This window comes from Pelodiscus sinensis, chromosome 26, assembly GCF_049634645.1.
Source record: "Pelodiscus sinensis isolate JC-2024 chromosome 26, ASM4963464v1, whole genome shotgun sequence".
In the NCBI taxonomy this organism is placed as follows: Eukaryota; Metazoa; Chordata; order Testudines; family Trionychidae; genus Pelodiscus; species Pelodiscus sinensis.
Window position 1 is genome coordinate 4,999,315 of NC_134736.1, and position 27,577 is coordinate 5,026,891.

The 27,577-nt window shown below is 48.5% G+C and overlaps 1 protein-coding gene across 2 annotated transcripts in view; it reads left to right on the forward strand.

The window, feature by feature from the left end:
- Positions 1–1,583: 1,583 nt before the first annotated feature.
- TRIM29 (tripartite motif containing 29) overlaps positions 1,584–27,577 on the forward strand; it is a 31,114-nt gene continuing 5,120 nt past the window's right edge. Inside the window, exons 1-8 of one of the 2 annotated variants that reach the window (XM_006117224.4) lie at positions 1,584–2,689; positions 11,127–11,222; positions 13,258–13,491; positions 13,875–14,073; positions 16,745–16,828; positions 22,368–22,454; positions 23,826–23,927; positions 25,375–25,451. In XM_006117224.4, coding sequence (XP_006117286.1) covers positions 1,832–2,689; positions 11,127–11,222; positions 13,258–13,491; positions 13,875–14,073; positions 16,745–16,828; positions 22,368–22,454; positions 23,826–23,927; positions 25,375–25,451 — 1,737 coding nt within the window. In that variant the 5' untranslated portion in view covers positions 1,584–1,831. The remainder of the gene's footprint in view (positions 2,690–11,126; positions 11,223–13,257; positions 13,492–13,874; positions 14,074–16,744; positions 16,829–22,367; positions 22,455–23,825; positions 23,928–25,374; positions 25,452–27,577) is intronic. The other variant, XM_006117225.4, reaches the window with a different exon arrangement.

Genomic DNA, 27,577 nt, shown 5'->3' on the forward strand with positions numbered 1-27,577 from the left:
CTGTCTGAGATGCTTTCAGCATGTAGGCTGACAATTTGCTGCTTTTAAGTTTGTTCTCTCCATCTTTCTCTGCATTGACAAACTCCATAATTAAAAAAAATCGAGGACTGAGCTTCATGGCTGGCCCTTTATTGAACACCAGGCCAAAGTGTAGGCTGTTCAGAATCAGGGCTTTGGTCCTATCCACTACAGACCAGCTGCAAAGTAAGGGCCTTGATCTAACTTCTCTCAGCTGGTGGGGTGCTTAGATTGGAGGTTCTGGCATTAAGCCTCTCTAATAAAAGTATGATGAGGGAAATGAAACTCCTGTCCTGAAGTAATAACCCCATTTTCATATCGAAACTCAAACTAAGCACAGACCACCGGCCTGCTGATGGCCCTTACTAAGTGTAAATCCAGCGTAATTCCACTGATGTTAGTAGGTCCTTTCTAGTCTACATTTTTTGATGCCTTTGACTTCAGACTGTTCTGGGTCTACAGATCATTGACATTTTATTATCAAAAAATGGGGCGGGGGGGGAGAGGGCGAAATTTGCACGTTGAGCAATATGACCTTTTCAATAAAAAAATAGTAGTTCTTAAAAGATTTCATCCAAACAAAATGAAAAAATTCAATGTGATCTGAATCAAAATGAAAAATTGTAGGGTCTTCCCTTAGCCCCCAAAGAAAAAAAGGAAAAAAAGAAGAAAACAAGACCCCAATCTCTCAAATTCTTTCAGTTCATTGGGATGAAGAGGTCAAAGTTTCTAAGGAAAATTTCAGGAGAAAACAAACAAACAAGAAAGTTGCTCATCTTTTCCCAAAATGTTCACAAAAACGCTATTTCTGGCCAGCCCTAGCTCCGCCTAGCAAGCTTGGAAATGATCACATGTTCAGCTTTAAGGCCCACTGATGGTAGAGAGCAAGGCGGATGATAGTTTGATTCCTGTCCATGCAAAAGAATGTTTGGGTGGAAAGAGGGGTTAAGTTGTACTGGTCACATGACTGATGATCACATGATATGCGGTAAAATGAGGGGGAAAAAGTCATGCTGAGACACTGATATTTAAATTGTATCTCCCATGTTGTTCTGTTATTTGGATACATGGCAGAGATGCCTAATGCTCTAGATGCATGCCCCATGGCATGGAGTTTATAGGGGATCAAAATTTAAATAAAGAAACTAGGGTCATTTACATCTAGGGTGACCTATTCATGTTCTCCCCTATCTGTACTCATCACCTTAAATCTTGCAGCGATCCCAGTTTAGATATAACATTTTTATTCACCGCATTCATTTTAAAGTCAACCTTATTTTGTGGGGCGAATATTTCAGGCAAGTGCATGAGAGAAACCCAGGTAAGGCCACTTCACAGGCCTCACACTCTCTGGCCCTGCCCACGCTGCAAGGAGGTAAGCTAGGTTCCTGACGGCAAGAAAGTAATTATTTTCGAAACAAGCTGCAGAACCGGTTGCTGCCTCTTTAATCAAAAATTATTTTTTTGAGCGGATATTAAACAGCCCTTCCCCCCAAAGCCTGGTGAGGCAAGAATGTTCTGGGTGTGGGCTGTTTTGTATAATTAATTCCACAGCTGTAGCTTCGGATCCTTTTCTAGCTTGTGTCTCTGCCTCTACCCAGCATCGTTTAGGCGTTCCTCCCCTCCCAGCAGCTCAAGGTGTGTCATTTAGGCAGAGCCGTCTCTGCATTCTGCCGCCACTCCTTGCTGTCCCAACCACCACACAAGGCTTCCTGCTCTACAAAGAGGAGCAGCTAGACAGAAGACCTACCCCCTACCGAGAGGGCTGAGGAAGGAGCAAAGGTAGAGAAAAGCCAATTCATCCCCCTGCGCAATGGAAACAATGTGTGCAGCGAGGACAAACGGCACAGCCGGGAAGCAAGAAGATGTGATGTGCCCATCCGCCCCTAAGAAAGACGCAGAGGAGCTGAAGAAATCCACCAGCCCGGGCGGGATTGAGAAGGAAGGTGCCAAAAGCACCGGCAGCTCTTCTCTGGAGACGGGGCAACTGAAGAACTCCCTCTACATGGGGAGCGACTGGAAGAGGCCAATCATCCAGTTTGTGGATTCGGACGAGAAGAAGTCGAGCTACTTCAGCATGGATTCCGGGGACGGGAAGAAGCTATCGTACCCCGGGGTACAGCTTGGGGATGTGAGGAAGCCCGTCATCTCGTTTACAGACAAAGGGGACGTGAGGAAGCCGCTTTTCTCTTCAGAGTCGAAAAAGACCTTCTTCACCAGTGAAGGAGAGGGCAGGAGGTCGTTGTACTCTGGTGGACAGGTAGGGGACCTGAAGAAGCCCTCTCTGCCTCTAGTGGAGACGGGGGACCTGAGGAGACCCAGCTACAACACGGCCAACAGAGCACCCGTGTATCGACCCCGGGTGAAGCTGGAGGAGGTCTTGTGTGACTCCTGCATTGACAATAAGCAGAAGGCGGTGAAATCCTGCCTGGTATGTCAGGCTTCCTTCTGCGACCTGCACCTCAAGCCCCACCTGGAAGGGGCTGCTTTCCGGGACCACCAGCTGCTGGACCCCATCAAGGACTTTGAAGCCAGGAAGTGCCCGTTGCACGGCAAGACCATGGAGCTGTTCTGCCAGACAGACCAGATGTGCATCTGTTATCTCTGCATGTTCCAGGAGCACAAGAACCACACCACGGTGACGGTGGAGGTTGAGAAGACGGGGAAAGAGGTGAGGCTCTCCTCTGCGTGCTCCCATCTTCCTGTCCACTGATCTAAACTGTGTATCGTGCCTGTTCTGTTCCCACCTTGAAACTTTCCCCACCCCAAGGCATCTAAGTATAATGTCTGCCTGAGGGCGGAGCGTGCCTGACGTCCTTGAATGGACATGGAGAGGGCTCTGTGGTACTGTACTAGCTCCATGACCCCAGTAAGGTCCTAACCTTGAAAATGGTTGTGGGGCGTCTGGGTTCTACCCCATTTACATCCCCATTTTTCAAGAGCAGCCTCCCATTTTGCGGGCTGCAGCTTTTCGGTGCCCAAATGTACTCAGGTAGGGCCTCGCTTGGGTTCAAGGTGTCTCCAGTTGAGGACCCAAAAATGGAGCTCATAAAAAAAAATCAGTAGCCACATTAGAGGATGTTGGTCAAAACTTCTCTGAGGTTGCGCCCTTCACCCCATGGAGAGGACAGTAATGCTGGCCCCACCTTTATAAAGCAGTGTGAGAGGCTGGGAGAAGTGGGTCTGGCCCACGAAAACTCATCACCTAAAAAAACCATCTTGTTAGTCTTTAAAGTGCTACATAGTCCTGTTTTTTATTCCGGCAGTATAAATGGTTATTGCTGGGCTGTTCACAGGGACTGAAGCTTGCAGGCCGGGAATCCTAAAGGAAAGGGAGTCTGCAAAAGAGTCCTGTTGCCCTCACTATGATGTAAGGACTAAAGAAAGATCTTCCCACCTTTGTTTATGTCCTGTTTGCAGAGGGGATGTGGCAGGGTTACTACAGAGGCATGGGTTGAGCTCAGGGACCCGCTGTGCTAGGTGCTGTTTGAGCTAGTCCTTGCCCAGCGACCTTCCAATCTAAACAGATATGACACCTAGAAAGGCTGGTTAGACCCATTTTACAATGGGGAGTCGAGGCACAAAGAAATCAAGTGACTTGCCCAAGGTCACACAGGAACTTTGTGGCAGAACCAGGAAATGAACCCAGATCATTCCTGAGCCTTAAGCACAAACCCATCTTTCCTTGAAGACATAGAAAGGCACTTCGATCCCATGGTGAACAGGGCAGTACAAATGCCAATAGAGAGAGAGAGAGCTGCTGAGAATTCACAGACACTGAACAGAGAACTGGCTTACCTCTTCCCAAGGGCAAGCAGAAGGAAACGCCTTACCGCTTTCAGTTAAGGGCCTGCAAGGGGCGTTCCCAGGGAATCGAGAATGATCCCGTAAGTTAAGGTGCAGGAGGGCAGGAGGGAAGTCTCTCTCATTTCCATCCTCTCATATACAGTCTGCCTCACCTCTATTCCCTTTAACATCACTTCGAATCTAAGAGAGGTTCCCGCTGTGCCTCTCCTCTGTGCCTTACAACCTAGGCTGCCACGTTCTCTCCAACGCTTCTGATTAACTCAGGTCTCTTAGCGGTCCTGTGTCCTGGCTGTTCAATTGGCCTAGAACATCCTGATTATAAGTGAGTAACCACAACTGAGCAGAAAAACAGTTTAAATAAACCCAAGGCTTAAATAATGTTATTTCTCATCTCTGTCTTTGTCCACGTATTTATGTCACTCTCATTAGTGCCACGATCGAGACCCTGGAGAACTCAAGCAGGACTCCAAAGCCATCCCTGAACTGTGTTGTGTCCACTGCTGCTCAGCCTAAAGGATTTAGGGTTTTATCACGCACTTTTTTTCCAGATTACAGGTTTTGGCCGTGTTGTAACTTGAATTAATTGGAAATCAATTAGTTCAACTGCAGTTGCTCATTTGTTTATGGCGCTGGTGAATTCACTCTAGGCTGAACTGTAATGAGAAGAGGGCATTTGAGAATATCTCCATTAGCATTTATAATTGCTTGTGAGTGGTGGAAGCTAATTAACCGGGAATTAAACTGCCACCACAAACTGGAGTCCAGAAACCTCCCATATACAATCAGATCATTCTGTTGCTTGTCATCATCTAACAACAAGGAAAATCTGAAGGGATTTCCCCTATCCTAGAGTCCACTGAGATTCATCTCAAATAGGTGGGATTCCTGCTGCCATGTTATCTCTCTTTCCTGTTACACTTGATCCTCTTGATCACTTTGGGCACATGTGCACAGCAGGGCAAAAGTCGAATTAAACTATGCGTAGCTGAAGTTGAAATAGCTTAATTTGGCTTTTGGCACTCTTCCTTTGACTTCCCTTACTCCTCGTGAAATGAGGGTTATAGGAGTTGGAGTAAGAAGTCCTCCAGCTCAACATTATTTCGAAATACCGGCTTGCAGTGTCGATGCGCATTATGTTATTTCGGAATAACGCTGCTGTGCAGATGTACCCTTAGAGCACCTGGTAAGATGGACCAATGGGCCATTTATTGTATTATTCTCATGTAACCCCTGACCATAGAGTCTGAGCACTTCAGTATATTTTTAAGACATTTACCCACATATTGTGCCCATTTTACAGATGGGAAACTGCAGTGCAGACTAAGTTACTTGTCCAAAACTAAAGAGATAAGTCTGCACAAGCGACGAGGAGTCCTGTGGTTGTCAGAGCTTAGAGCTGAACCCTGGCATTCCACCTCCCAGACCATCCTCTTTCTCCCTATCTTTTGCTCTGCTACACTGCAGAATATCGGCCTAAAATGTTCACAAGGCCCCCTTCCTGGTTAGTATCTGCTACAGATTGAAATGAACAGCAACACCGCCAGGGCTCTTTAAAAAACAACACACCGTAAAGCTACAAACCACCATCAAACCATGGCTACCGACAGCAAAGGCACACACACAACACTGATTCGCCAAGAGAATGCAGCATGGCATTTTGAAAAGGACACTAGCTCTCAACCAGTTTTGCAGGCCTGCTTTCAAACAAGGAAGCATGGGAAATGCCGAGCAACCAGAAATCTGTAAATAATGTGGCATAGCTGTCCACCCCTTGCCTTAATACTCTGCATGTCAGATCAGATCTAGCGCAGAGGGCTTTGATTTTTTTTTCTTTTCCCTTTCAAGAAAAGTTTGTATCGTGCAACAGGTTTAATAAAGTGGCTGTTTGAAAAACAACAGTGACGTGCAGTGGAACTGGGCGTTGCTAGTTTCGACATTGTGGCTTCTAAAGGGGAAAGTTTTAAATGGGGCTTTCATTCTGATGATCCCCCTCCTGGCCTTTTCTGTGTTGCTACAGGCTTTCTGCTACAGAACAAACAGTGCACTGATACACACAATGGAGACACTTCCCCACCTTCCTCTTTGATGTAGGGTGAGGTTTTGGTTTGGCTTGTCTGCAAGCACGTACTGCAGAGGTTGTGTGGAAGTTGTGCTGCTATTGAAGGCTATGGCTACACTGTGAGTTTTCTCTGCAAAAAATATGCTAATGAGGGACTGATTTGCATGAGTCGCAATCTCATTTACATATTTTCTGCTGGTCTGTTGTTGCACTGGCGTTTTTGGGCAAAAACAAGCAGGGTGGATGTTTTCTTTTTGTGCAAAGACCCCTTTTTGCGCAAGATCGGTATACCTCCTTTTTTGGGGCATAAGGATCTTGCCAAAAAAGGGGGTTTTGCGCAAAAAGAAAACATCCACACTGCTTGTTTTTGTGCAAAAAACCCAGAGCAAAAACGGATCGGCAGAAAATCTGGAAGTGAGATTGTGACTCATGCAAATGAGTCCCTCATTAGCATATTTGTTGCTGAGAAAACTCGTAGTGTAGACGTAGCCCTAGAGATGATCCCAATGCAGACACTATTCTAGAAGCAGCACGAAGAGCCTAGGTGTCGTTATTAATGGCTTGGAGGCTGGGTAAGATGCACTGCTGTAAATCATCACGTGAAAGCAGAATGGCTCTTCACTAGGGTTTTGTGCTGGTGCTGTTAGAGTGACAGGGAAGGCCTCATGTAACTTCAGCAGGACTTCTCCAATCTTTGCATTCCATGGGGCATGAGTAGGGTTGCCAGGTGTCCGGTTTTCACCCGGACTGTCTGTTATTCGGGTCCCCCATCCGATAAAAAAACAGAAAATACCGGACACGTGAAATGTCCCGTATTTCCTGTTTACCTTGGACGGAAGCCCAGCGGGGACAATATTCCCCTGCTGAGTCTGACTGGGGCAGGAGAGTGAGAAGCACAGGGCCATTTAAAGGAGCAGCACCCCCCCCCTTTTTTTTTGCTCCACAACTTTGGTCTCCCCCACTTTTTTTTCCTCAACAGAATTTTTTCCCGGTGGTTTTTTTTTTGGGGGGGGAGGGGTGTTCGGTATTTTTTGTTAAACTATCTGGCAACCCTAGCCATGAGGGGAAGGAGAGAGTGTGTCCTAATCCTCCCCCTCCCCGCAACACACTGTTTAGTTCTTAAACCATTAGGGGAAAAAATTACCCAGTAGGAGAGCAAAGCCAATAGAACTAGACCTTGGGGAACCCTCTGAGAACAGGGGGATTATCCTGAAGTGGAATGGAGCTGATGAGGCGTCGCTAGGATACCCCAGAAATCCCTCTTGTAAAGCTATGCCGATGTGTGGGATGGAGGGCAGCTGGAGCGTCCGCGTGTTTGTGCTACTCCCAGCCATCAAAATGGCCCCTTTGGGACATGAGCTGCGGAGTAGAATTTAGGCCCGGCCTGAGGCCGCTTTAATCTGTACCGGACACTAGACCAGTCTCCCAGGTGGCCCCAGAATACAGGCGGCTGTGTCCACACCCTCCGGCTCTGGGCGTGGATGTGCTGAGACCAACAACTGCGTTAGAAATCCAATTGCATAAGCTCACCAAGAATAGGTCCATCCACAGCTATTAGCCAAGATAGGGAGGGACTCAACCCCATGTTCTGGGTGCCCCTAAATTGCTGACTGCCAGAAGCTGGGATAACAGAGGATGAATCCCTTGATACATTGCCCTGTTCTGTTCTTCCCCTCGGAAGCATCTGTCATTAGCCACTGTTGGCAGACAGCTTACTGGCCTAGAAGGACAATTGTCTGACCAGCATGGCCGTTCCGATGTTCTTACCCCCTAGTGAATTGGGACGGTCTCTGCAGAACTTGAAATTCTCTTGTCACTCATTATGATGCGTTTCAATTTTCTTTCCTTTCCCTTCTGCCTCTCAGCCTATTTGTAGATTATTTTCCCTGTTCTATTGTGTGAACAGTTTTTTAGATTACCCCTCTATTGCTTCAGTCACCCATCCACTTGATTTAATCTGCATTTTCCTGGGCTTTTGATGGTATCTTCATAAGTTTTCCCATCTGCCCTGGGCCCTGGTGTCATATCAGATGAGGACAATGACAAGATTTAGATTTTGGATATGTAAATTGCCCCATGACTTACACAGAAAATGGTATTCTTGCGCTAACTCGCTGACAAGCATTACGTGTTAAAACAGCTGCCTCGCTCCACCCCAGAGGCAGTTGCATTTCAGTACTGAGGGCAGGGATAACATCACTTATCCTTTTAATACTCCATTCATCTGAAGAAGTGGGTGGTACCCAAGAAAGCTCATGATATCATCTACGTGTTTTGTTAGTCTTTAAGGTGCTAGACTATTCATTGTTTTTTAAGTTTTGTCGCTTATACAGCGAGCTAGTAATAATTTGGGGAATCCTTTTGGAATCAATTTTCGTAAGTACCATCAGTGAAATGCAAGTTCATCCATCTGCTTCAAATCTCTTGGTAGAAGTTCCCTTCTTTTCAGAAAAAGTCCATCCTTTCTCAAAGAAAACCCCAATACCCTACGACCTTACCACTCTGCACTGTCACTTTTCAGCCACATGGCCGAGATCTTGTTCCCGAGAATGATGCCAGTAGTGCTAACAAGAAAGCCACCTTTGTAGTTCCACTTTTTCCTTGGCTAACTACTCAGTGCGTTATCAGACCTGGCTGTCTGGGAAAACCCTTTGCTTTTCAGTTTCATTTCTGAATTTGGGGTGGCTATTAGAAGGATAGTGGAGGCTTAAATCCAAAGGGTTCACATCACAACAGGGCATCCCCCCTCTGTACCAGTGGCTGGCTGTGCCATGTACGTCACATTCAACAGCCTCAGGATATGGTGACACTGTCGCTTTTTTTCGGAAAAAAAAAAAGCTGTGCAAAAGGCACTCCGCGGTTTGCATACCTTTTTGCAATCCTTTTTCTGGAAAAGGCTTTTCTGACATTTGACCCATTTAGACTGGGCCAAATGTCAGAAAAAAAACCTCTTTCGGAGACCCTTTATTCCTCGTAGGATGAGGAATACAGGGGCTTCTGAAAGAGCACGTTTGAAGAGCAAACGTATCCCTGGATGCGGAAGAGTTTTTCCAGGATCCCGGAAAAACTCTTGTAGTCTAGCCGTACTCTGAGGGAGGGAAAGAAAGCCTTCAGGAAGTTTTTGAGGTGGTTAGGGACGGTTCCAACATAGGCTTCTCCACGCAACCTATTAATGCAAATCAAGGAATTACATCTTGTCCCTTCACCTTCCTGCTCTGAGGTCCTGCAAAATCTCTTCTGTCTTTGATATTTCCATAGCAACGGAGGGGGAGGAGAGCGGCCATGGTACCTTTTCCTGAGGCCAATCCATCTTTCCCCTTCCTTGCAATGCATATCAGCTGGAGCGGTAGGTTAACAACCGCCAGACACATCCATTTCCCAGCCACTCAACTTGCTTACGTCTGCTTTCCGACCTCTGTACCCCTGGAACTCTGGGATATGGCTCTAGCTGGGTGGTCACAGACCACTAGCCCAGAAGTGCCCTCCAGGACCTAGCAACCATAAAATGGTGTGGGGGAGGAGGTGTTTAGCGGGCTGGTTCCACAGCTACCGATGAGCAAAGTTTGTTGTGGGAGAAACAAGTTTGCAACTTTTCACTGCACTGTTTGGCATAGCTGGATTTCCCTCCCCCATGGCGCAATAGGAAAAAAAAGACCCTGATACGCTGTTTCCCCCAACCAACAGGGACAGTTAGAATCAGTGGGTCCCAAAAACTGCTGCAGTTTTTCCAAACGCAAGCTGGCATTCCGATACCAGGGTGATGGGCACCAGCATTAGCACCTAGTATATAGATTCCCTTGACATGAGCTTGGTTGCTTGTGTTGGGCTGACTCTCTGCCGTGTGCATGATTTCTATTGTGCGATTGATCTCCTACGCCACGTGGTGCTCTTTCCACAACCGGATTGATGAGTGAAGCCTTCAGGCCCTGCTTACTTGACAGCTATAATTAAGATAGAGAAATTGCTAGAAGACCTACTTACGTTAGCCATGGCCATAGGGGCCCAAGTACCCCTAGACGGGGACAGAGCGGTTACACATCTCGTGAGTCTACTGCCATGGTTCTAAAACTTTTTGGCCCATGACACACCTCGCTCAACACAGACCTTTCCACAGACCACCTGCCAATCTCCCGTAATGACCAAATGGGAGGGGGAGGAGGTGCGGGGTCAGGGTGAGAGGGAGGGTGCAGGTGACGGCTGACAGTGGGAGGATGCAAGAGCAGGTTAAGCCAATGGAAACAGCAGGGAAAGTCTCCAGGTGAGCAGTTTCCTGTGCTGCCATACTGTGCATTCCTGCCCCACACAGTCCCCCCCACGTGGGAAGCCAGTGCTGATGCACCAACATCACGCAGGGAGAGGGAATGGCTGGGGGGAGGAGGGGACAATGCAGGCTCCCCGCTGTGGGGGAGGCCCCAGCCTGGGTTCCACCTGTCAGACGGTCGCACTGAGAACCACAGCTCTAGAGGTGGGAGCTGTATCATCCTCGCCTTCGGAGGACCGGAGGTGGAGGGAAACAGCACACACTGGTGCGTGGGTTACACAAACCCACTTCTGCAGATGTATTCGGGCTCTCTCTCTCTCGACACCAGCATCCTCCACCACAAAGAAATCCATTGTGCAAATGTGCATGGGAAGCCAATAACAAGGGGCCACGATGAGGCATCAAAGCAAAGCTGCTGATTTCGAGCAAGCCAGTATTCCCACCCACCCCGTCCTTATTTTTTTCCCTTTGCTGCCTTCCCCCAGCTCGGTCAGAACATTAAAACTCCCGACTCCGAGCGAAGTCGTCTGCCATTAGAATTCCTGCCGGGGGCGTGATCCCCGGTTGCAACACTCCCCAAACATCATTCCGCAATCACACGGAAAGTGCGAGAGCTGCACGGACACGCCCTGGGTGGGGCCCTGCATTTCAGACCCAGCTGAATTTTGAAACCACCCTCTCTGCCCTCCAGCTCATGACTCCAGCATGATTACAAGCAGCACCGTTTGCAACCCCACCCTTCCCTCTTAGGAGATCCTGCTGCTGCCTTTGCTTAGGAAGCCGCATCTCTTGACCCAGCTGGAGGCACTGGGATCTTGTCCAGTTGCTAGTGCGTGATATCCACTGAAGTGGTGCCAGGAGCCGGTAGCTCCCAGCCATTATGGGTCAAGGCCAAATGCATAAGTAGAAGCAGAAATTCTCTTTGATGTAGGCCATACATTGCTCAGTTTCACAGCTCTGCCCCTCTCCTCCCTCTCACAGGCCGAGCTCTCCCTGCAGAAAGAGCAGCTGCAGCTGAAAATCGTGGAAGTGGAGGATGAAGTGGAAAAGTGGCACAAGGAGAAGGATCGCATCAAGGTGAGAGGGGACACTCCCATTAGCTTCCCCCCAACTTCCCTCTTTGCCCCGTCCCTGCCCACATGCTATCCTCTCTCCATCGCGCTTTCCTGCATCACCACGTTTTGGTCTTTGCCTCCCGCTTTTCCCATGCGCTGATTCTCCCATTCATATTTTCACATCACGCTCATTTCTCCCCCTACTCCACTCCTCTCTGTTCACCTGATCCACCACCCTCCTTCTAAGCCTGGGGGAGTGGTGTCCACTGCAGTTCTCATGGCACAGCCTGCAGGAGACCAAGAACGCACCAGAGGGACGTGCTAGGTGACTTTTCTAACTACATCCCTCCCGGGGTTACTGGCGCTCTCTCTACCCAGCTACTTCATGGTTATCTCCGAAGGCTTGCCTACACACAAAAGCTTGGGCTGGTTCAACTCTATTGGTAGAGTTCCAGGGATTCAGAGTCAATATCAGTCAAAAAGAATTCACACCCGTCCTGGGCAAACACTGGATGTAGACCAGGTCCAACACATTATGCAGTCATCTAGAAACCCCGCCTTCTCTGAACGTTCCACAGTTGTACCTTGGCTTGCTTTCTTCCTTTCGTATCATGTGGGAAACCAAGATAGAAAGCTTAGGCCTGAACATGGGACGATCCATGGTCATTCTGGGTCACAATTTCAAACGGGCATTGGCTCCATTAGGGGTGAGCCATCTAAATCTCTTTGAGGACATGGGTCTAAGTGACACACGAGCCAGAGTCCTATTTTCATGTATCACTTCAGAACCTCCTGTCAGAGGGGTAGCCATGTAAGTGTTTCAGCAAGCACAACAAGAAGTCTTCTGACCAAGAGGGCTCCAGCCCATGAAAGCTTATGCCCAAATAAATGTGTTAGTTTTTAGGTAGCACAGGACTGCTCATTTTTTCAGAACCTAGGTCTCTTGCGGATGTCAAAGGGATGCAGGCTTGTCTACACTACAAACTTTTGCTGTGGTCACTACACTGGTATAATGAACATGGAAAAACGCTCCAAGTGTAGACATATATACACCAGCACATACGTGCTAGTTTTGGTGCAACTTAGTGTGCTGTATATAAACTGTATCCACATAAGGTAACTTTATACGAGTCTATGTCCATGCTAGAAGTAATACTGTTATAGCCGTACTGATAGGGAACTCCCACCCTCCTAACAAAGGGTACGTCTAGACGACACGCCTTTTCGAAAGAGGCTTTTTTGAAAGATACTTTCGAAAAAGCTTCTTTTGAAAAAGAGCGACTAGACTACAACCAGTACTTCCGAAAAATCAAGCGGCTTTTTCGAAAGAGAGCGCCCAGGCAGGCTGGATGTTCTCTTTCGTAAAAGCACAGTTTGCATTACCTAGCGCCTTTTTTCGAAACAGCACTTTTGAAAGAAGGCGTTCTTCCTCGTAAAACGAGGTTTTCCATGGCCGAAAAAACTGCCGCGTTTTCGATTTATTTTCGAAAGAATGTGGCAGCAGTCTAGATGCAGGGGAAGTTTTTTTGAAAAAAGGCTACTCTTTTCGAAAAAACCACTGTAGTCTAGACACGCCCAAACAGAATGATATCAATGTAACTTTTCTAGTGTCTCCCAGATCTTAGGGCAGGATTTGTTCCCATGGGCTGGCTGCTGAGTATGTCTCTGCCACCTGCCCTCCGGAGACCCAGTCTCAATAAGTGACTCCTTTTAAGTAGCATTCAGAAACCCCACGCATTGTGCTAGGCGCTGCACAAACACAGCCACAGTCCCTAACCCAGAGACCTTGCCATCTAAGAAGTCTCCATGCTACACTTCTCCTGGTACAGTCTAGGATTTCCAGCTTGCACATTGGTAGCATGGGGGATCTTCATGCACAAATGCTGCCCTGTGGGCTTAAGAGGCCTGGCCATGTCTGGACTAGCTGGGTGCTGGGGAAGGAGGTGTGTCTCCAACATTATGCTCTCCTGAGCATACACTGCGGGTCAGTGTTAGATTGCTGGAGTCTCCGGTCCGAGATCCTCATGCCATGCACCTTCTATTTTCCCTCCCACTAGAACTTCACCACCAACGAGAAAGCCACTGTGGAGCAGCACTTCAAAGAGCTGATCCGGGACCTGGAAAAGCAGCGGGAAGAGGTGAAGGTTGCCCTGGACCAGAGAGAAAAACACGCAGTGGAGAACATAAAAGAAATTGTGGAGGAGCTAGAAGAGAGGGCAAAGCTACTGCAGGAGGACAAGGAAACCAGGGACCAGATACATCAGATCAGTGACTCGGTGCTCTTCCTGCAGGTAAATCGAGGCTGCCTCTTTCCTCCACTGACAGGCAGATGGTCCAGCTGGTGCCACAGGCATTGCTCCGGCTACAAGAGAACGAGGTCCGCTGGCAAGCTTGCGGTGATGTGTGAGGGTCTGCATTTTGGAGACACCTGACATAAGCAAGAATCAGCTAGTTGAGTGGGTAGGCAAGGCTTTCACCAGGTCAGAGGGCGTTCCAAACTACTGGATCCCTTCTGAGTGGGGCACACTCTGAGTGGATTGGCTTCTGGAGAGGTGTTGGAATCCAACGCCCTATCCCCCATTGTATCTAACCTCTCCCCGACCTGAGTCTCTCCGTAGTCTCCCCTGCATCCTCGCTTCTTGGTTCTTTAACCTTCATGCCTTCTGGTTGGCAGGAATTTGGAGCCATGATGAGGAACTACACGGCTCCTCCCTCCCTCCCGACTTACAGCGTCTTGCTGGAAGGCGACTGCATGAGCCCGTCCATGGGGCTCCTCCGGGACGACCTGCTCAACGTCTGCATGAGGCACGTGGAGAAGGTCTGCAAGGGTGACCTCAGCCGGAACTTCATAGAGAGGAATCACATGGAGAATGGTAGCGTTTTCCGGAGCTGCTCCTCCCTCCACACCCTCCCCTTTCTGTTTCCTCGCCACATTCAGAGAAAGCCCCATCCCCAGGTCACAGAGGATCAGGCCTGCCAGTGGGGAGGGGGCAAAGGAGGCAGTTGCCGTGGGACCCAGCCATTCAAAAGGCTGGACACTCCGGCCCTTTAAATTGCCGCTGGAGTGCCGTGGGTTCTTGGCAGCTCTGAGAGCTGGGGGAGGGGCACTGTGGAGGGTTAGTTGCCCTGGCTCCGCCCTTTCTACATGAGGCCCCGTTCCTTCCAGGAGCACAGAGCGTCCCCCGCCCCACTCAACACCTTTCCCAGGGGCTTGCAGAGACAGATGGCTTCCCTGAAGAGAATATAAAAATGGCCAGACCGGGTCAGACCAAAGGTCTAGCTAGCCCAGTGTCCTGTCTGCCGACTGTGGCCAATGCCAGGTGCCCCAGAGAGAATTAACAGAACAGGGAATCATCAAGTGACCCCTCCTCTGTCACCCATCCCCAGCTTCTGGCAGACACCATCTCTGCCCATCTTGGCTACTAGCTACTGATGGACCTGTTCTCCATGAATGTATCTAGTTCTTTTTTGAACGCTGTTATAGTCTTGGCCTTTGCAACATCCTCTGGCAAGGAGTTCCACAGGTTGACAGCGCATTGTGTGAAGAAATGCTTCCTTTTGTTAGTTTTAAACCTGCTACCTATTCATTTCACTGGGTGCTCTCCCTAGTTCTTGCAGTACGAGAAGGAGAAAATAGCATTTCCTTTTCTACTTTCTCCATACCAGTCATGACTTTATAGATCTCCACATATCCCCCATAGCCACCTTACTAATCTCCTCTCAGATGGAAGCTGTTCCGTACCCCTAAACATTTTCATTGCCCTTTTCTGACCCTTTCCCCAAATATATCTTTGTTTTGAAATGAGGCAACCACATCTGTACACAGTATTCAAGATGAAGGTGTACCATGGGTTTTATACAGAGGCAGTATGATAAGGAGTAAAACAACAAGCATCTTATGCATGGTCAGTGACAGGATAATGGGGAAGGAGCTGGTTAGCTGGCTTTGCAAGGAGCAGTGCACGTCGGATGTAGGGCGACCCAAGGGTGGATGTTTAATGTTATGCATTCAGTGTTTAACTCATTCAGGCTACATCTACACTACGAGTTTTCTCAGCAAAAAAATATGCAAATGAGTTGCAATCTCAATTGCATATTTTCTGCCAATCCATTCTTGCACTGGGGTTTTTGCGCAAAAACAAGCAGTGTGGAAATTTTCTTTTTGCGCAAAAACCCATGTTTCTGCACGATCCTATGCCCCCATAAAGGAGTATCCCGATCTTGCAGAAAAAGGGGGTTTTGTGCAAAAAGAAAACGTCCACATTGCTTGTTTTTGCACAAAAACCCCAGCACAAAAACGGATCGGCAGAAAATATGCAAATGAGACAGTGACTCATGCAAATGAGTCCCTCGTTTGCATATTTTTTGCCGAGAAAACTCGTCGCGTAGATGTAGCCTGATCAGACAGCTTCCAACTTTGCAGGGCTGATTCACTTCTTCCTCTTGGGCTCCCCTGGCTCTGAAATCTTCCTACCTGCAGAGAGGCAGCAGGGACAGACGGCTAAGCAGGATGAGACACATCAGCATTGGGGTGGGAGTCCTTGGAGAAATAGCTAAGTGAGTCTCTACTTCCGCGCATTTGTCAGTAGGAGGCGGTCGGAAGCACGGAGGTCCTGTCCTCTGGATGGAATATACAATCACATTTATGCCTACTTGCTATCCTTAAAGATCTTAGGGTGTACCTACTTGAAGGGGAGGGTTGCTAACTAGCACCAGGTGATAAAACTGTCCCCCTCCTTCTCCTCCCCGCCCATGAACATTTTTGAGATTTCTCTGAAAAAGAAAAAGTTCCTGTTTTGCTTGAAATGAAACGTTTGCAAATATTTTGGAGAGGGAGGGACCACCTGGCACCCGCCTGGAATGAGAGAGAGATGGATTCAAATCTGGAAATCAGGCCGAACCAGAACTTGAACCTCATTTTCCACTTCCCAGGGCCTAACCATTGAAGTGGCTGTTCTGGGCCAGTCTGTCCATCTTTCTTGTTTTACTGAACGATTCCAGCACGGAGCTAAGAAACTAAGTCAAAACTTCCGGAGACGCTTTTTTCTTATTTCAAAGTCCAGTTTGTAAACAATTCCTGACTAGCTCGAATATTAACCTGCACGTTCAGGCCAAACGCTAATGGAGCAAACAACAGCCTGGCTGGTCAAATCGTTCCTAACGTTTCAGTGGATGAAAGTGTAGTTCTCGCCCCATCCTGATCTCTGGCAGAATGGCTGCCACATTTCAAAAGTGCAGTGATCTCCAAGGAGAAAATTCATTCCTCTGCAGCAAGCTATCCACTTATATAGCGTGTGCTGCACAAATGCCATCACTAGCGTGTTCCAAGGAGCACTAGCAGGACTTGCAAAGCTAAGGAAGTTTGTTTTCAAAGGACCCATCTTGCAAGGGCAAAATGGTCTCTCTGTAAAGGTCTGTGGAAAGCCAAAGGGGAACAACCCTACGCCGATTGTTGCTCCAATCTATCCCTCCCCCTCCCCCGGCTTGCCTCTGCCACTTCCAGTCCTACCTCTTGCTAACCCAGACTCTGATCTGCTGTTCCAGGGGATAACCGCTACATGCTCAACAACTACGAGTGGAGCCAGCCGGACAGCCTGAAGAGATTCTCCATGTACATGACTCCAAAAGGTACTGGGTTTGACCCTTCTCTCTCAAGCTCTTTGCCCGCCCGTGGCTAGGCTCCCTCCAAACAAAGCATGGCAGATAAGGCTCAGAGATGCAGCGTGTGGCTTGTCATTTGCTTCCTCTGACCACTTCCTTTTCATATCGATGTGCTGGAATCGAGCCAGTTCAGTCCTTTCGTACTTTTCACTCCAAGTCTGGATAGGGTTGCCAGATGTTTTAACAAAAAATTCTCTTGGGGGGGGAGGGGAGGGAGAGACCAAAGTTGTTGAGAAAAAAAAGGGCACTGCGTCTTTAAATGGCCCTGAACTCCTCACTGCCCCCGCAGAGCTTCTGGGCTTTCACATGTCCAGTATTTTCTGTTTTTTTTTACCGGACGGGGATCCGAAAAACGGACAGTCCGGGCGAAAACCGGACACCTGGCAACCCTAAGTCTGGATCTTGCCCCGTGTTTCCTGTGCGGCTTAAACCCGCTGAGACATTTGTGCACCTCCACCCTTTCTCAAATGTGCTAATGTGTATGGAAGTGCAGGAGACCTGGATTCCACTCCCAGCTCTGCCAAAGGGATTTCTAGGGAACGTTGGGCAAATCCCAGCCTGGGTTTGCTGCCTCAGGGTATGTCTACACTACCCCGCTAGTTCGAACTAGGAGGGTAATGTATGCATACCGCACTTGCAAATGAAGCCTGGGATTTGAATTTCCCGGGCTTCATTTGCATAAGCGGGGAGCCGCCATTTTTAAATCCCCGCTGGTTCGAACCCCGTGCAGCGCGGCTACACGGGGCTCGAACTAGGTAGTTCGGACTAGGATGCCTATTCCGAACTACCGGTACTACCTAGTTCGAGCCCCGTGTAGCTGCGCTGCACGGGGTTCAAACCAGCGGGGATTTAAAAATGGCGGCTCCCCGCTTATGCAAATGAAGCCCGGGAAATTCAAATCCCGGGCTTCATTTGCAAGTGCGGTATGCCTACATTACCCTCCTAGTTCGAACTAGCGGGGAAGTGTAGACATACCCTCAGTTTCCCCTTATATCAATTAGGGATAATAAGGATTCTTGGAAAGTGCATTCAGCTTAACAGGGAGCAGTGCTGTGTAAGAACTAGGCACTGTTAGAACATATTTTAACACCACAAAAGGTATTTCAACGTGTTTCACCACCAGCTAGCATGGTTTTCTGTCTGCACGAAGGTGTTAACACTTGTTAACTAGTCTGATTTACACAAGTAAACCTTTTAGCCCAGGGTTTGCCTGTGAGGGGAAACTGACCAATAGAACCACAGTGATTTAAATATGCCGCAATAGCTAGGCTGGTATAACTATAGCAGAGTGATACTCTCTGCTACAGCTTATGCTGATTTTGAAGCAGTTTAAGCTATACCGGAAAACGTCACTCTGAACTCTGGAAAGAGTTTCCATTCACACTGGTCCAGGAGTATAAATTTATACCAGTGTAACATCCTGTGTTGATGCGCCTTTAGTGAGGACCGGACCCGTTCTGCCTTGCATCTTGTTCTGTTATTTACACCCAAGCAAAGGAAACACAAAGTAGGAATGAACTGTTATCTTCCTGAACCAGTAGTGTTTTACATCCACCGTGTCTTGTGGAAATGACTTCACAGTGCAGGGCAGTGGAAAATCAGCATCAAATATAAATAAAAAGGGTCGAGAACAGGGCAATAAGATATGTGAAAGCGATAACTATATATTTAGCTCAATGGGAACCTCAGACACATACGGAATTTGTAGCCTTTCAGCTTCTTCCTGAGTTTCCAAAGCCACATCTGGATTTGTCAGGTGTTTGCAGCTGTTGCCCTGCACAAACAGATGTGGGCAGGGTTTAGCTCTGTGGCTGCTATCTATAATTAACGATGGCATTTCCCGAAATGCATGTTGGAACGGCCAGGGCTGCAGGTTTGTAATGTCACCTGCTGGGTGCCAAGTGAATGCCACCATTGATCCTAAGGAAAAGAAATGACTCTCAGAAGTTATGGTCGCTTCCTGCCTTAACATGGGGTGTGCATTTATTAGCTTACACAATGCATATTTGTCAAAGGAAGAGGTCGTTCTTTCCTGCTGATCAGGAGGGGTGGCTGGCAGGGTGACACAGAAGCATATAGATCTTTTAAGCAAAACGCTATATAGGATTAATTAACTTCATTATACTCACTCTATTCTTATACAGACACTAAAATATTACATTTTGGCTACACCTCCACACAGCAAAACAACCACATGGGCCAAGTCCGTCCAACTGCCCCCTTGAAAACTTTTGGGGGTTGGACTCGATGACCTCCTGAGGTCTCTTCCAGCCCCCAAGCAACAGTGGAGCCTGCAGGGCCGGTGGCTTGGACCCAGGGGATGGCAGGCTGTAGAGCCATGAGGATAGCAGGACCCTGGCGAGGGGGACGGCTGAAGCTGGCAAAACCCCAGAGGGGCTGCCCTCCCCTGGGCACAGGAGAACTGGGTGCAAAACCTGGGGGAGTGGCAGCACTCCCTGTACCCTACTTCCCACACCTCTAGGACCAGGCTGACGGGCAGGGGCTCTCTTGGCCGGCAGGCCAGCTCCTGTTGTACACAGATTATAAGGCCACCGTGGTCCTCTAGGCCCAGCTACTCACTGCATTTAGGCACCCAATTCCCCTCGACTCCCATGGGAGTTAGGCACCTAAACATCTTTGAGTTGCTGGGCCCTAGTCTGACCTCCTGTATTACACACTCCATAGGACCTTTCGGAACGAATCCCTGTTTGACCTAGGGCAGATCTTTTCCAAACACATCCCATCTTGATTTAGAATCCTACTGACGGTACGAATCCGCCATGACTAGGGATGTAATATTCCGATTAATCAGGTAACCGATTAAACTTTAGGTTAGCCCGACCTTTAACTGGTTAATCGACTAAGCAGGATCCTGGGGCTGTCACCGGCTCCTAGCCCTAGTGTGGGGGCAACCATCTGCCTGTGGCCACTCCTGGGAATTGGTTAACCGGTTACCCATTCACTTCCCTAGCCACGAGCCTGGTTAATTATCCTCACTGTGAAACCTTTGCACCTTATTTCCGTTTTGAATTTGCTCAGATTCAGCCTCCAGCCTTTTTTCTCTCTCTGCTTGATTGAAATCTGCACTATCGCATCTTTGTTCCCTACAAAGGGGCTTACAGACTGTCGTGAAGTCACCCCTTAAGCAACTCTTGGTTACGCTGGATAGATCGAGTCTCTTGCATCTATCACTGTATGAAGAATTGCACTGAATACTGTTGATCATGACTCACACCGTTATCTGTCCCCCCTAATGCGGGTGGACAAATTACAGTGCAATAGGTGTTACGACCCGGGTTCTACTAATGTTACAGGGAGCAGTGTGTAGTACTCAGATCTGTCCCGCTGACATCAATGAGACACTCACTTCAATAAACCCTATGGGATTCACAGTTTAGAGATTCACAGAGCCGGCTGAATGCTGCAGAGCAGAGCCATGGTTGGAACTCACAGGTGACTTCAGGCACCCATAGCTGGTTTATTATTTGCATGTACAAACCATAGGAGGGGTAGCTGCAGCCCTCGCAGTATCCAAACTGGCAGGAGAACAAAGGGTTCATTGCCTCAGTTGGTATTTGCTTTCAGTCATTTGCTATTTCTGTTTTAATCAGCCAATGAGGGAGCAAAATTAAAACCGTGTAATGTAGGCAACCAATCACATACTGTGAAGAATAACAACTAGCACAGAGTCAGCAAGTGAGCAGTTCCTAAAAGACACAGAGGGTTGGATGCTGCTTGTCCAAAAGTCTCAGCAAAGATCTTTGCTCAGTAAAGGCATTTGCAGACAATAAGGTTGGTTTCTAAAGGATTCACAGATAGGGAAGCGGGCTGGTTTCAAAACAACCACTCCTCATAATGAATGACTTCACAGCGAGTTATCGAGCCGGTCCATTCCTTTGCCATCCATCTCAGCGCATCTCTCCCTGCGCTTGAACACACACGGTCTCTTGATGCAGCGCTGGGGCCTTCACACTCTCAGTTAGTTCTCAGAGGGAGTTCTGACCAATACAGGACTTTGAGACGGGGTGTCACACAGAACCCCTTAGCACTTGCTAAATGCAGGGGATAGTCATCTGCTTCAGAACCCTCTAGCAGCAGTAACTAACTCAAAAATCCATACGACTTTCCTTGTGGCATGGAGGGAAACCAAGCGAGGTGAAATGACTTGCCCAAGGTCACACAGCAAAGACAGTGTCAGACCTAGAATTAGAAGCCAGGCATTCCTGGCCCTCAGTCTTGTGCTACTCCCCCCCTCCAACTCTAAGCAAAGATCTGGCCTCTGTGATGATTCAGTGGATGGGCAAGTTAGCAGTGAAGTCTAGACAGGGGGTGCGTCTAGACTGGCAAGTTTTTGTGCAAAAACTTGCCAGCTGTCTACACTGGCCGCTTGAATTTGCGCAAGGACACTGACGTTCTAATGTAAGAATTCAGTGCTTCTTGCGCAAATACTTTGACGCTCCTGCTCAGGGATAAGTCTTCTTGCGCAAGAATACTTGCTCAAGCGGGCCTGTGTAGACAGGCCCCTTAATTTTTTGCGCAAGAAAGCCCAATGGATAAAATGGCCATCAGAGTTTTCTTGCGCAAAAGTGCATCTATACTGGGCACGGATGCTTTTGCACAAAAGCACTTTTTGTGCAAAAGCATCCGTGCCAATCTAGACGCTCTTTTGCGGAAAAACTTTTCCGCTAAAAGTATTTCCGCAAAATCATGCCAGTCTAGGCACAGCCAGGATGTACCAAAGGATGCAAGCTAGCAGTGCTTAATGTGATGGCCATACACAACAGAAGGCTGCCATACTAGCCAGTGCCCAGTAACCCTAGCTGACCCCACATCTGAAAAGTTGGAACAGGGTGACTTGTCTGGGTGTCTGACCTTTGCAAGGAATGGTGCAATGATGTGATAGCATGTGGAAGGTGCATGAATGGAATTGCTAAAATGAGAACCGCCCACAGGGTGGCAGCAGATGTATTTCCAAGATCTTGCTCGTTTTCCTCCTGCGTGTCCTATGCCCTCAGTGCTTGGTTGCTCGGAAAACCTGCATGCAGCAGAACCCCCACATCTCCGCAAGAGGTGCTGGGAGACCCCTGAAGCACAAGCCTATGAGGGTGGAGGGACGCGTGGTGAGAGTGTGTGTGCAAGCAAGAAACTTTTCCCCATTATGTGTGTGTCTCATGTTCTGAGTCCCAGCAGTTCCCTGCAGGTCTCTCTGCGACATAGACATGCAAAGAAAGAGTGGGCAGCTTAAGGTAACTAGCGATGGCTTCACTCAAACTGCTCAGAACGGGGAAGGGCTTCTCGCTCCCTCTCCCACCTAGGCCATGGGGAACAGATGGATGATTCTTCTGTGGCTTGGACCGAGCCCTCTGGCCTGCTCCACCCTTGCCTTTCCAGTGGGGGTTCTGATCCTAAATCGGCGAGGAGGACTCTAGGTGGATGAACACTGGCCACAGGCCTAGGTCCGGATCATCAGGAGCTGATTACCAAACTGGATTCTCTTGTCTTACAGCCAATTTCAACACCCGAGCGTGGGAATATTCCTCCTTCCAAAGTGCAGACGACGCACTTGGCATGGGCAACTCTTTCTCAATGAAAGGTATTTCCTCCATCTCTGCCACTTTCTTCCTAGTCCTTCCCCTTTACTTCTCTCTGCCCTTGCCCTTTCAGCCACCCTGATGCTTTTTGGCAGCCCTTTCCCCTTATTTGAACCTTTTCTATTTGGCTTATATATCATCGTCATCTACATTACAGCCATGTTCAAGGCTACACATAGTTAGAGAGAGTCCCTGCTCCTTATAATCCAAATACAGACAAAGGAAGGTAGGAAATATTGTTATTCCCATTTTACAGATAGGGAACCAAGGCACATCGAGGCTAAGTGACTTGACCAAGGTGTCATGCGGGCAGTCTGTGGCAGAGACAGCAACTGAATGCAGGCCACCTGAGGTGCCATCCTTCTCCTCTCCTTTCTCTTTTGTGCAGATTGAAAGTTTGTGGCAAGGGCTGTGTTTGTATAGCACTTAGCACGACTTGGCCCTGTTCTTGGCTGTCTCCTGGGCAAAACCTGACTAACCTCCCCCTTCCTTGTCTGTCACTTTTTCCTTAGATCTCTCTCCATTTCTCTGTTCACACTCCTACCATTCTCTTTCCCACAGCCTCCCCTTCTGTTCGTTTGCTGGAGACAAGGCCTCTTTACTCTGCCCAAGGGCTCAGTCCTGGCTCATGAATCTGAGCTCTTTTTGCATGTCCCCTGGCAGAACTGTCTCCTTTTTCCCACATGCTCTCCCATCAGACTCCCCCTCAGCAGCCAGGGCCCGATCCAAAGCTCGGGCACAGATTCCCTATGATTTCACTGGACCTTGCCTTGGGTCCCAAAGTCTGAGGGTCAAGGAGCTTTGGTGGATTTGAGCCTGACTAAGGATTCCCATTTGCGTACCAGTTTCTCACGGCCTGGCTGGCACCATCCACACCCCCACCCACACTCGTGGTGGTTTCTTGGAAGAAAAAAACCTCTTCCTCCCAGTCCCTATGCAGAACGTTGAGACTGTCCAAACACCCTGCTAACATCTACCTTCTCCACCTGCCCTGAGGAGGTGGCCACCTCCGACTTACACCCCCCTCGGCGCTCCGGGCCTTCCCTTCCCTTCCTTCACTGGGTCCTGCTAAGGTTTTCAAAGCCTCCCCCCCGCCCAGGAAACTGGAATTTCAGACCCTTGTGCAGTTTTATAAGACTCAGCCGCAGCTCCTCCTCTCCCATTGCTGCCCCCTCCCTCCCCACAGGAATCGGTAAGGACTAAACGAGATAGCTGTTGGGTAATTAACAGTCCTTTGTTTGCATTCCCAGGGATCTCAGTTCCATACGCCCAGCAGGTGCCAGACAATTGCACAGGCTGATCATTATTCAAACGAGGACTTTTACCCCTGGAAGGCAACCTCCCTAAGTAACCGAAGCTCTTCTCTTTTCCAGTGAGCAATGGAACTAAGCTGCCGTATCAGTTCTCCCCAATGGGGCAGAGTTCACCGGGTGACTTCAGCAAACAGTCCGATGGCAGCCTGTTCACTAAGAGTGGTATGGGGATCTGGGGGGTAGCTGCTTTATACCTCGCTCCACCTCCTTCTCCCACCCCTCTGTGTAGGTGTTAGATTCTATAGCGACTGATGGGGGGGAGCTGTTTTCCCCACTCTCTGTTGCTCCCCAAGACAGGGAGCCTGGAGCTATGGCCCCTGGAGCCAGCGTTCCCTATATGGAGAGATTCAGGTCAGCCCAGCTGATTAGCAGAGCCCCCAGCCGCTCACAGCGGGTGTTTCTATCAGTGGTGCACATAACAAAATTGATTCTGCACACGGATGAAAAAATGAGAGGGAACATTGCCCAGAGCACGCGCTCTGGCCTGGTTAGCAGAGTAGCTGAATGCAGTGAGCCACGACAGCAGGGTTTTGATAACTTTGGGATTGTCAGCGCGAGGTGGTTTATGGGGGAGAAGGAAGGAGGGGAAAGTGGAAGAGTAATTTGGCAGTAGGGGAGGGCGGGGAAGGAGGGATTCCGGTGAACATCACCCACTGACCCCTCCCCTTGCTAAATCCTAACGGGATTAACCTAATAATGTGGAAGACAGTGTGGCCTAGTAGAGAAAGTACTGCATTGAGACTCAAGAGACCTGCGGTGTAGTCCTGACTCTGCCACTGGCCTGTGGGGAGACCCTGGGCAAGTCCCTTGTCTGCTCTGTGCCTCAGTTTCCCCCTTGATAAAATGGCTATAACGACACTGGTGTACTTTATGAAGCAGTTTGAGATGTAGTAAGAGCCAGGCATTAACCGCCATTCATTAAAACAAAGGAACATGGTGGAACACTTCACTGGACCCAGGATTTCTCCCTCTTCTTCTCCCTGGCTACTGCCAGTTCAAGGGCATCCAAGGTTCATCAATTCCTGCTAACCAGGGCCAGGCCTGGCCAATACAAGGCTTTGGGGGGGGGGGGGTAGCTGCTTTATATCTCACTCCACCTCCTTCTTCCACTCCTCTGTTTAGGTGTTAGAATGGAAAAGCCCAGGATAAAGGCTATGGTCGCGGTGGCTGGTCAGCAGAGGCAGCTATTGCTTCTGAGTCACATCCCATGGCATGGTGCCCCTAGGGGGCTGCAGACATGCCATCTTTCAGCTAAGCTGTAAATCCACGGTCTTGCTTGTGTGCAGCAATTAAAGACCCTTTTGCTCTTTGTAAGAGTCAGAGCAGCTAGCCTGGGATCTTGGCCTACCTAGAACGTAGCTAATTACATTCTGCCTCCCCCATACAATTTAACTGGCTAGGTTGTTTTTTTCCACTCCCTTCCCCCTCAGCTGTTGAGTGGTGTTGCCGTCCACCCCAGAAGTGGCTGCATTTTGGTGGCAGACTGATTCCTAACTATGTATATTTTCTAACCCTGTAATTTGCTAGGGTGCTTGCAAGAAGGGATACCACTCGGACCAAATCATAACCCCGCCACTGCTCCTAACTAGCTACTTTTGTATTGTCACAGCTTACCCCGCAATCGTGAGACACCAAACTACAAAGGTGCAGCCGCAGACATGGAAATCCTCCAAGCAATCCATACTGGTAAGTAATGAGACTGAGGCTTCTGCATTTCTGGGGCTTCAACAAGAGAAGAGACTGCTATGGGAGCACAGAGGACTTATAAGGACAGGGAGTTTTCAGATCTGGGGAAGGGAGAACAACTAAACGTCACCGGCGGCTCAGAAGCATTTGGATGCAGGGTTTTGGTTCAATCCCATTCCAAATCTTAATGATCAGGCTTTACATGGAAATCTGCTCCAATCTAGACCTTGGCACAGTTGTTTATACTCTGCAATATTACTGGGCACTCTGTGGGGGTTACCTATGGGAAGTCTGGTCATGGTGCCTAGAAAGCACATACGGTGTGCTCTGCACATCACAGACCATCGCATAAGACGGTCTCACATGCTAATCAGCCTTTAAAATTGTATGATCAAGCATATGGCAGGTCCAGGATCAGTCTTAAGGAAAAATAGGCCCAATTCATTGCTGCTGTGTCATCCTAGCTCTCCCAAGTGGTCAGAAACTAGATTTGTGTGGATGTGTTTTGCACCCACTTTCCACTGGTGTAAACAAGTTTCAATATTACCCACCCCATGTGTTTAAACACCACAAGAGATTTTTAAAATAGTGCATTTGGGGAGGCCTTTTTATATGCCATCTGCTTTCGGAGTCTTCATATTTCATGTTTTCAGGATTTCCCAGCTACTGTGATGTCTAGAGGTTTATTTTTCTTAACCCCTCTCCCAACAAAAAAGCAGCGATTCGTAGGTAATCACCTGACTCCAGAAGCTGGGGGCTTACAAAAAACACCACATATCACAACTCACAGGAGTTAGAAACACTGGACTAGAGAAGATGCCAAGCCATTTTATTCAATTGCTAAATAAAAACCATGCTGGGTTAACAAGCCCTTAGCAAAACAAATGACCACATAAAAACCTACTGGAACCTAGTTACCCTGGTTCCTTTATCTCCCTTAGCATTGAAAGTATCTTAGCATCTTGCAAATTCTAAATTAAATGCATGAACTTTCCCTCTTCCAAATGAAAGTTTCTCTTTTGATCATTATTATGCATTTGTAAGAACGTTCCATCGCCCTAAGAATGGAAAAGGGGGGAAAATACCAGGTGTTACCAGCATTTACCAGCTGGAAGAAAGGAACACAGCAAGCAGCAACCACTTGCAAAATGACTGCTTTAGGGTGACTATTTGGCTCTGTCAAACGGAAAGAATAGACCGGGGTGGGGAATCTCTGGCGCTCCAGCTGCAAGCGGTTTGTCAGGGTTAGCCACTGGTGGGCCAACACGCTGTTTCTGCAGGCAGGAAGCCCTGCAGCACCCAGTGGCCCCAGTTTGCTGTGGGACGTGGTGGTGGCCACGTCCGCGCTGATTCCCACAGCTCTCAATGGCCGGGAAAGGCAAATTGCAGCATCAGGAGCTGCAAGGCTCCGTGCCTGCAGGCGCTCAGGTAAACAACCGTCCGGCCGCCTGCCAGTGGCTAACTCTGAGAAACCACACGTGGCCTGTGGGCCGGAGATTCCTCACCCCTGCCCTTAATATCCCTGCAGTAGCAGGAGTTAGGTAGGACCAGGAAGTCACTGCTGTAGCCCATTGTTATAATAGGGAAGCAAGGCTAGCGAAATAGGGTTTTCAAGTCCATTGGACAGTGATCAAATTGAGGGTGGATCAACTATCTACCAGGCGTGAGACCCACAGCAGGCATGGATCTGTGGTGATAGTCCAACTCCATTAATGCCACTCACACCCTTTGGAGCACTCTGCTATTAATCAACAACCTGGACAGATTCCCCCATGTAAACACTTGGGTTTCTTTCTCATGCATATAGTAGATGGGGCTATTTTATTTTTATAGCTTCTGTTCACCAAATAGAGCTGAACCAAACAATCCAGATGATTAATATGAGCACTAAAAAGTTGCAAAATAGATACACACATTCCACACGGCAGTGGCTCGGTAGGAGCTTTTACAGTCTATTGGGCCAATAATCTGGCTTTTAAAATAGCCTTAAATATGTATTTAAGTAATCCACCTTCTAAAAGGCCTGTAAATATTAATTCGCACAACGGACTGCATTGCTCCAGGAGGCCAGAACCGTCAGTCCGCAGAGAGTTATTTAAAGGGGAGCTTTTCTCCTTTCTTTAATT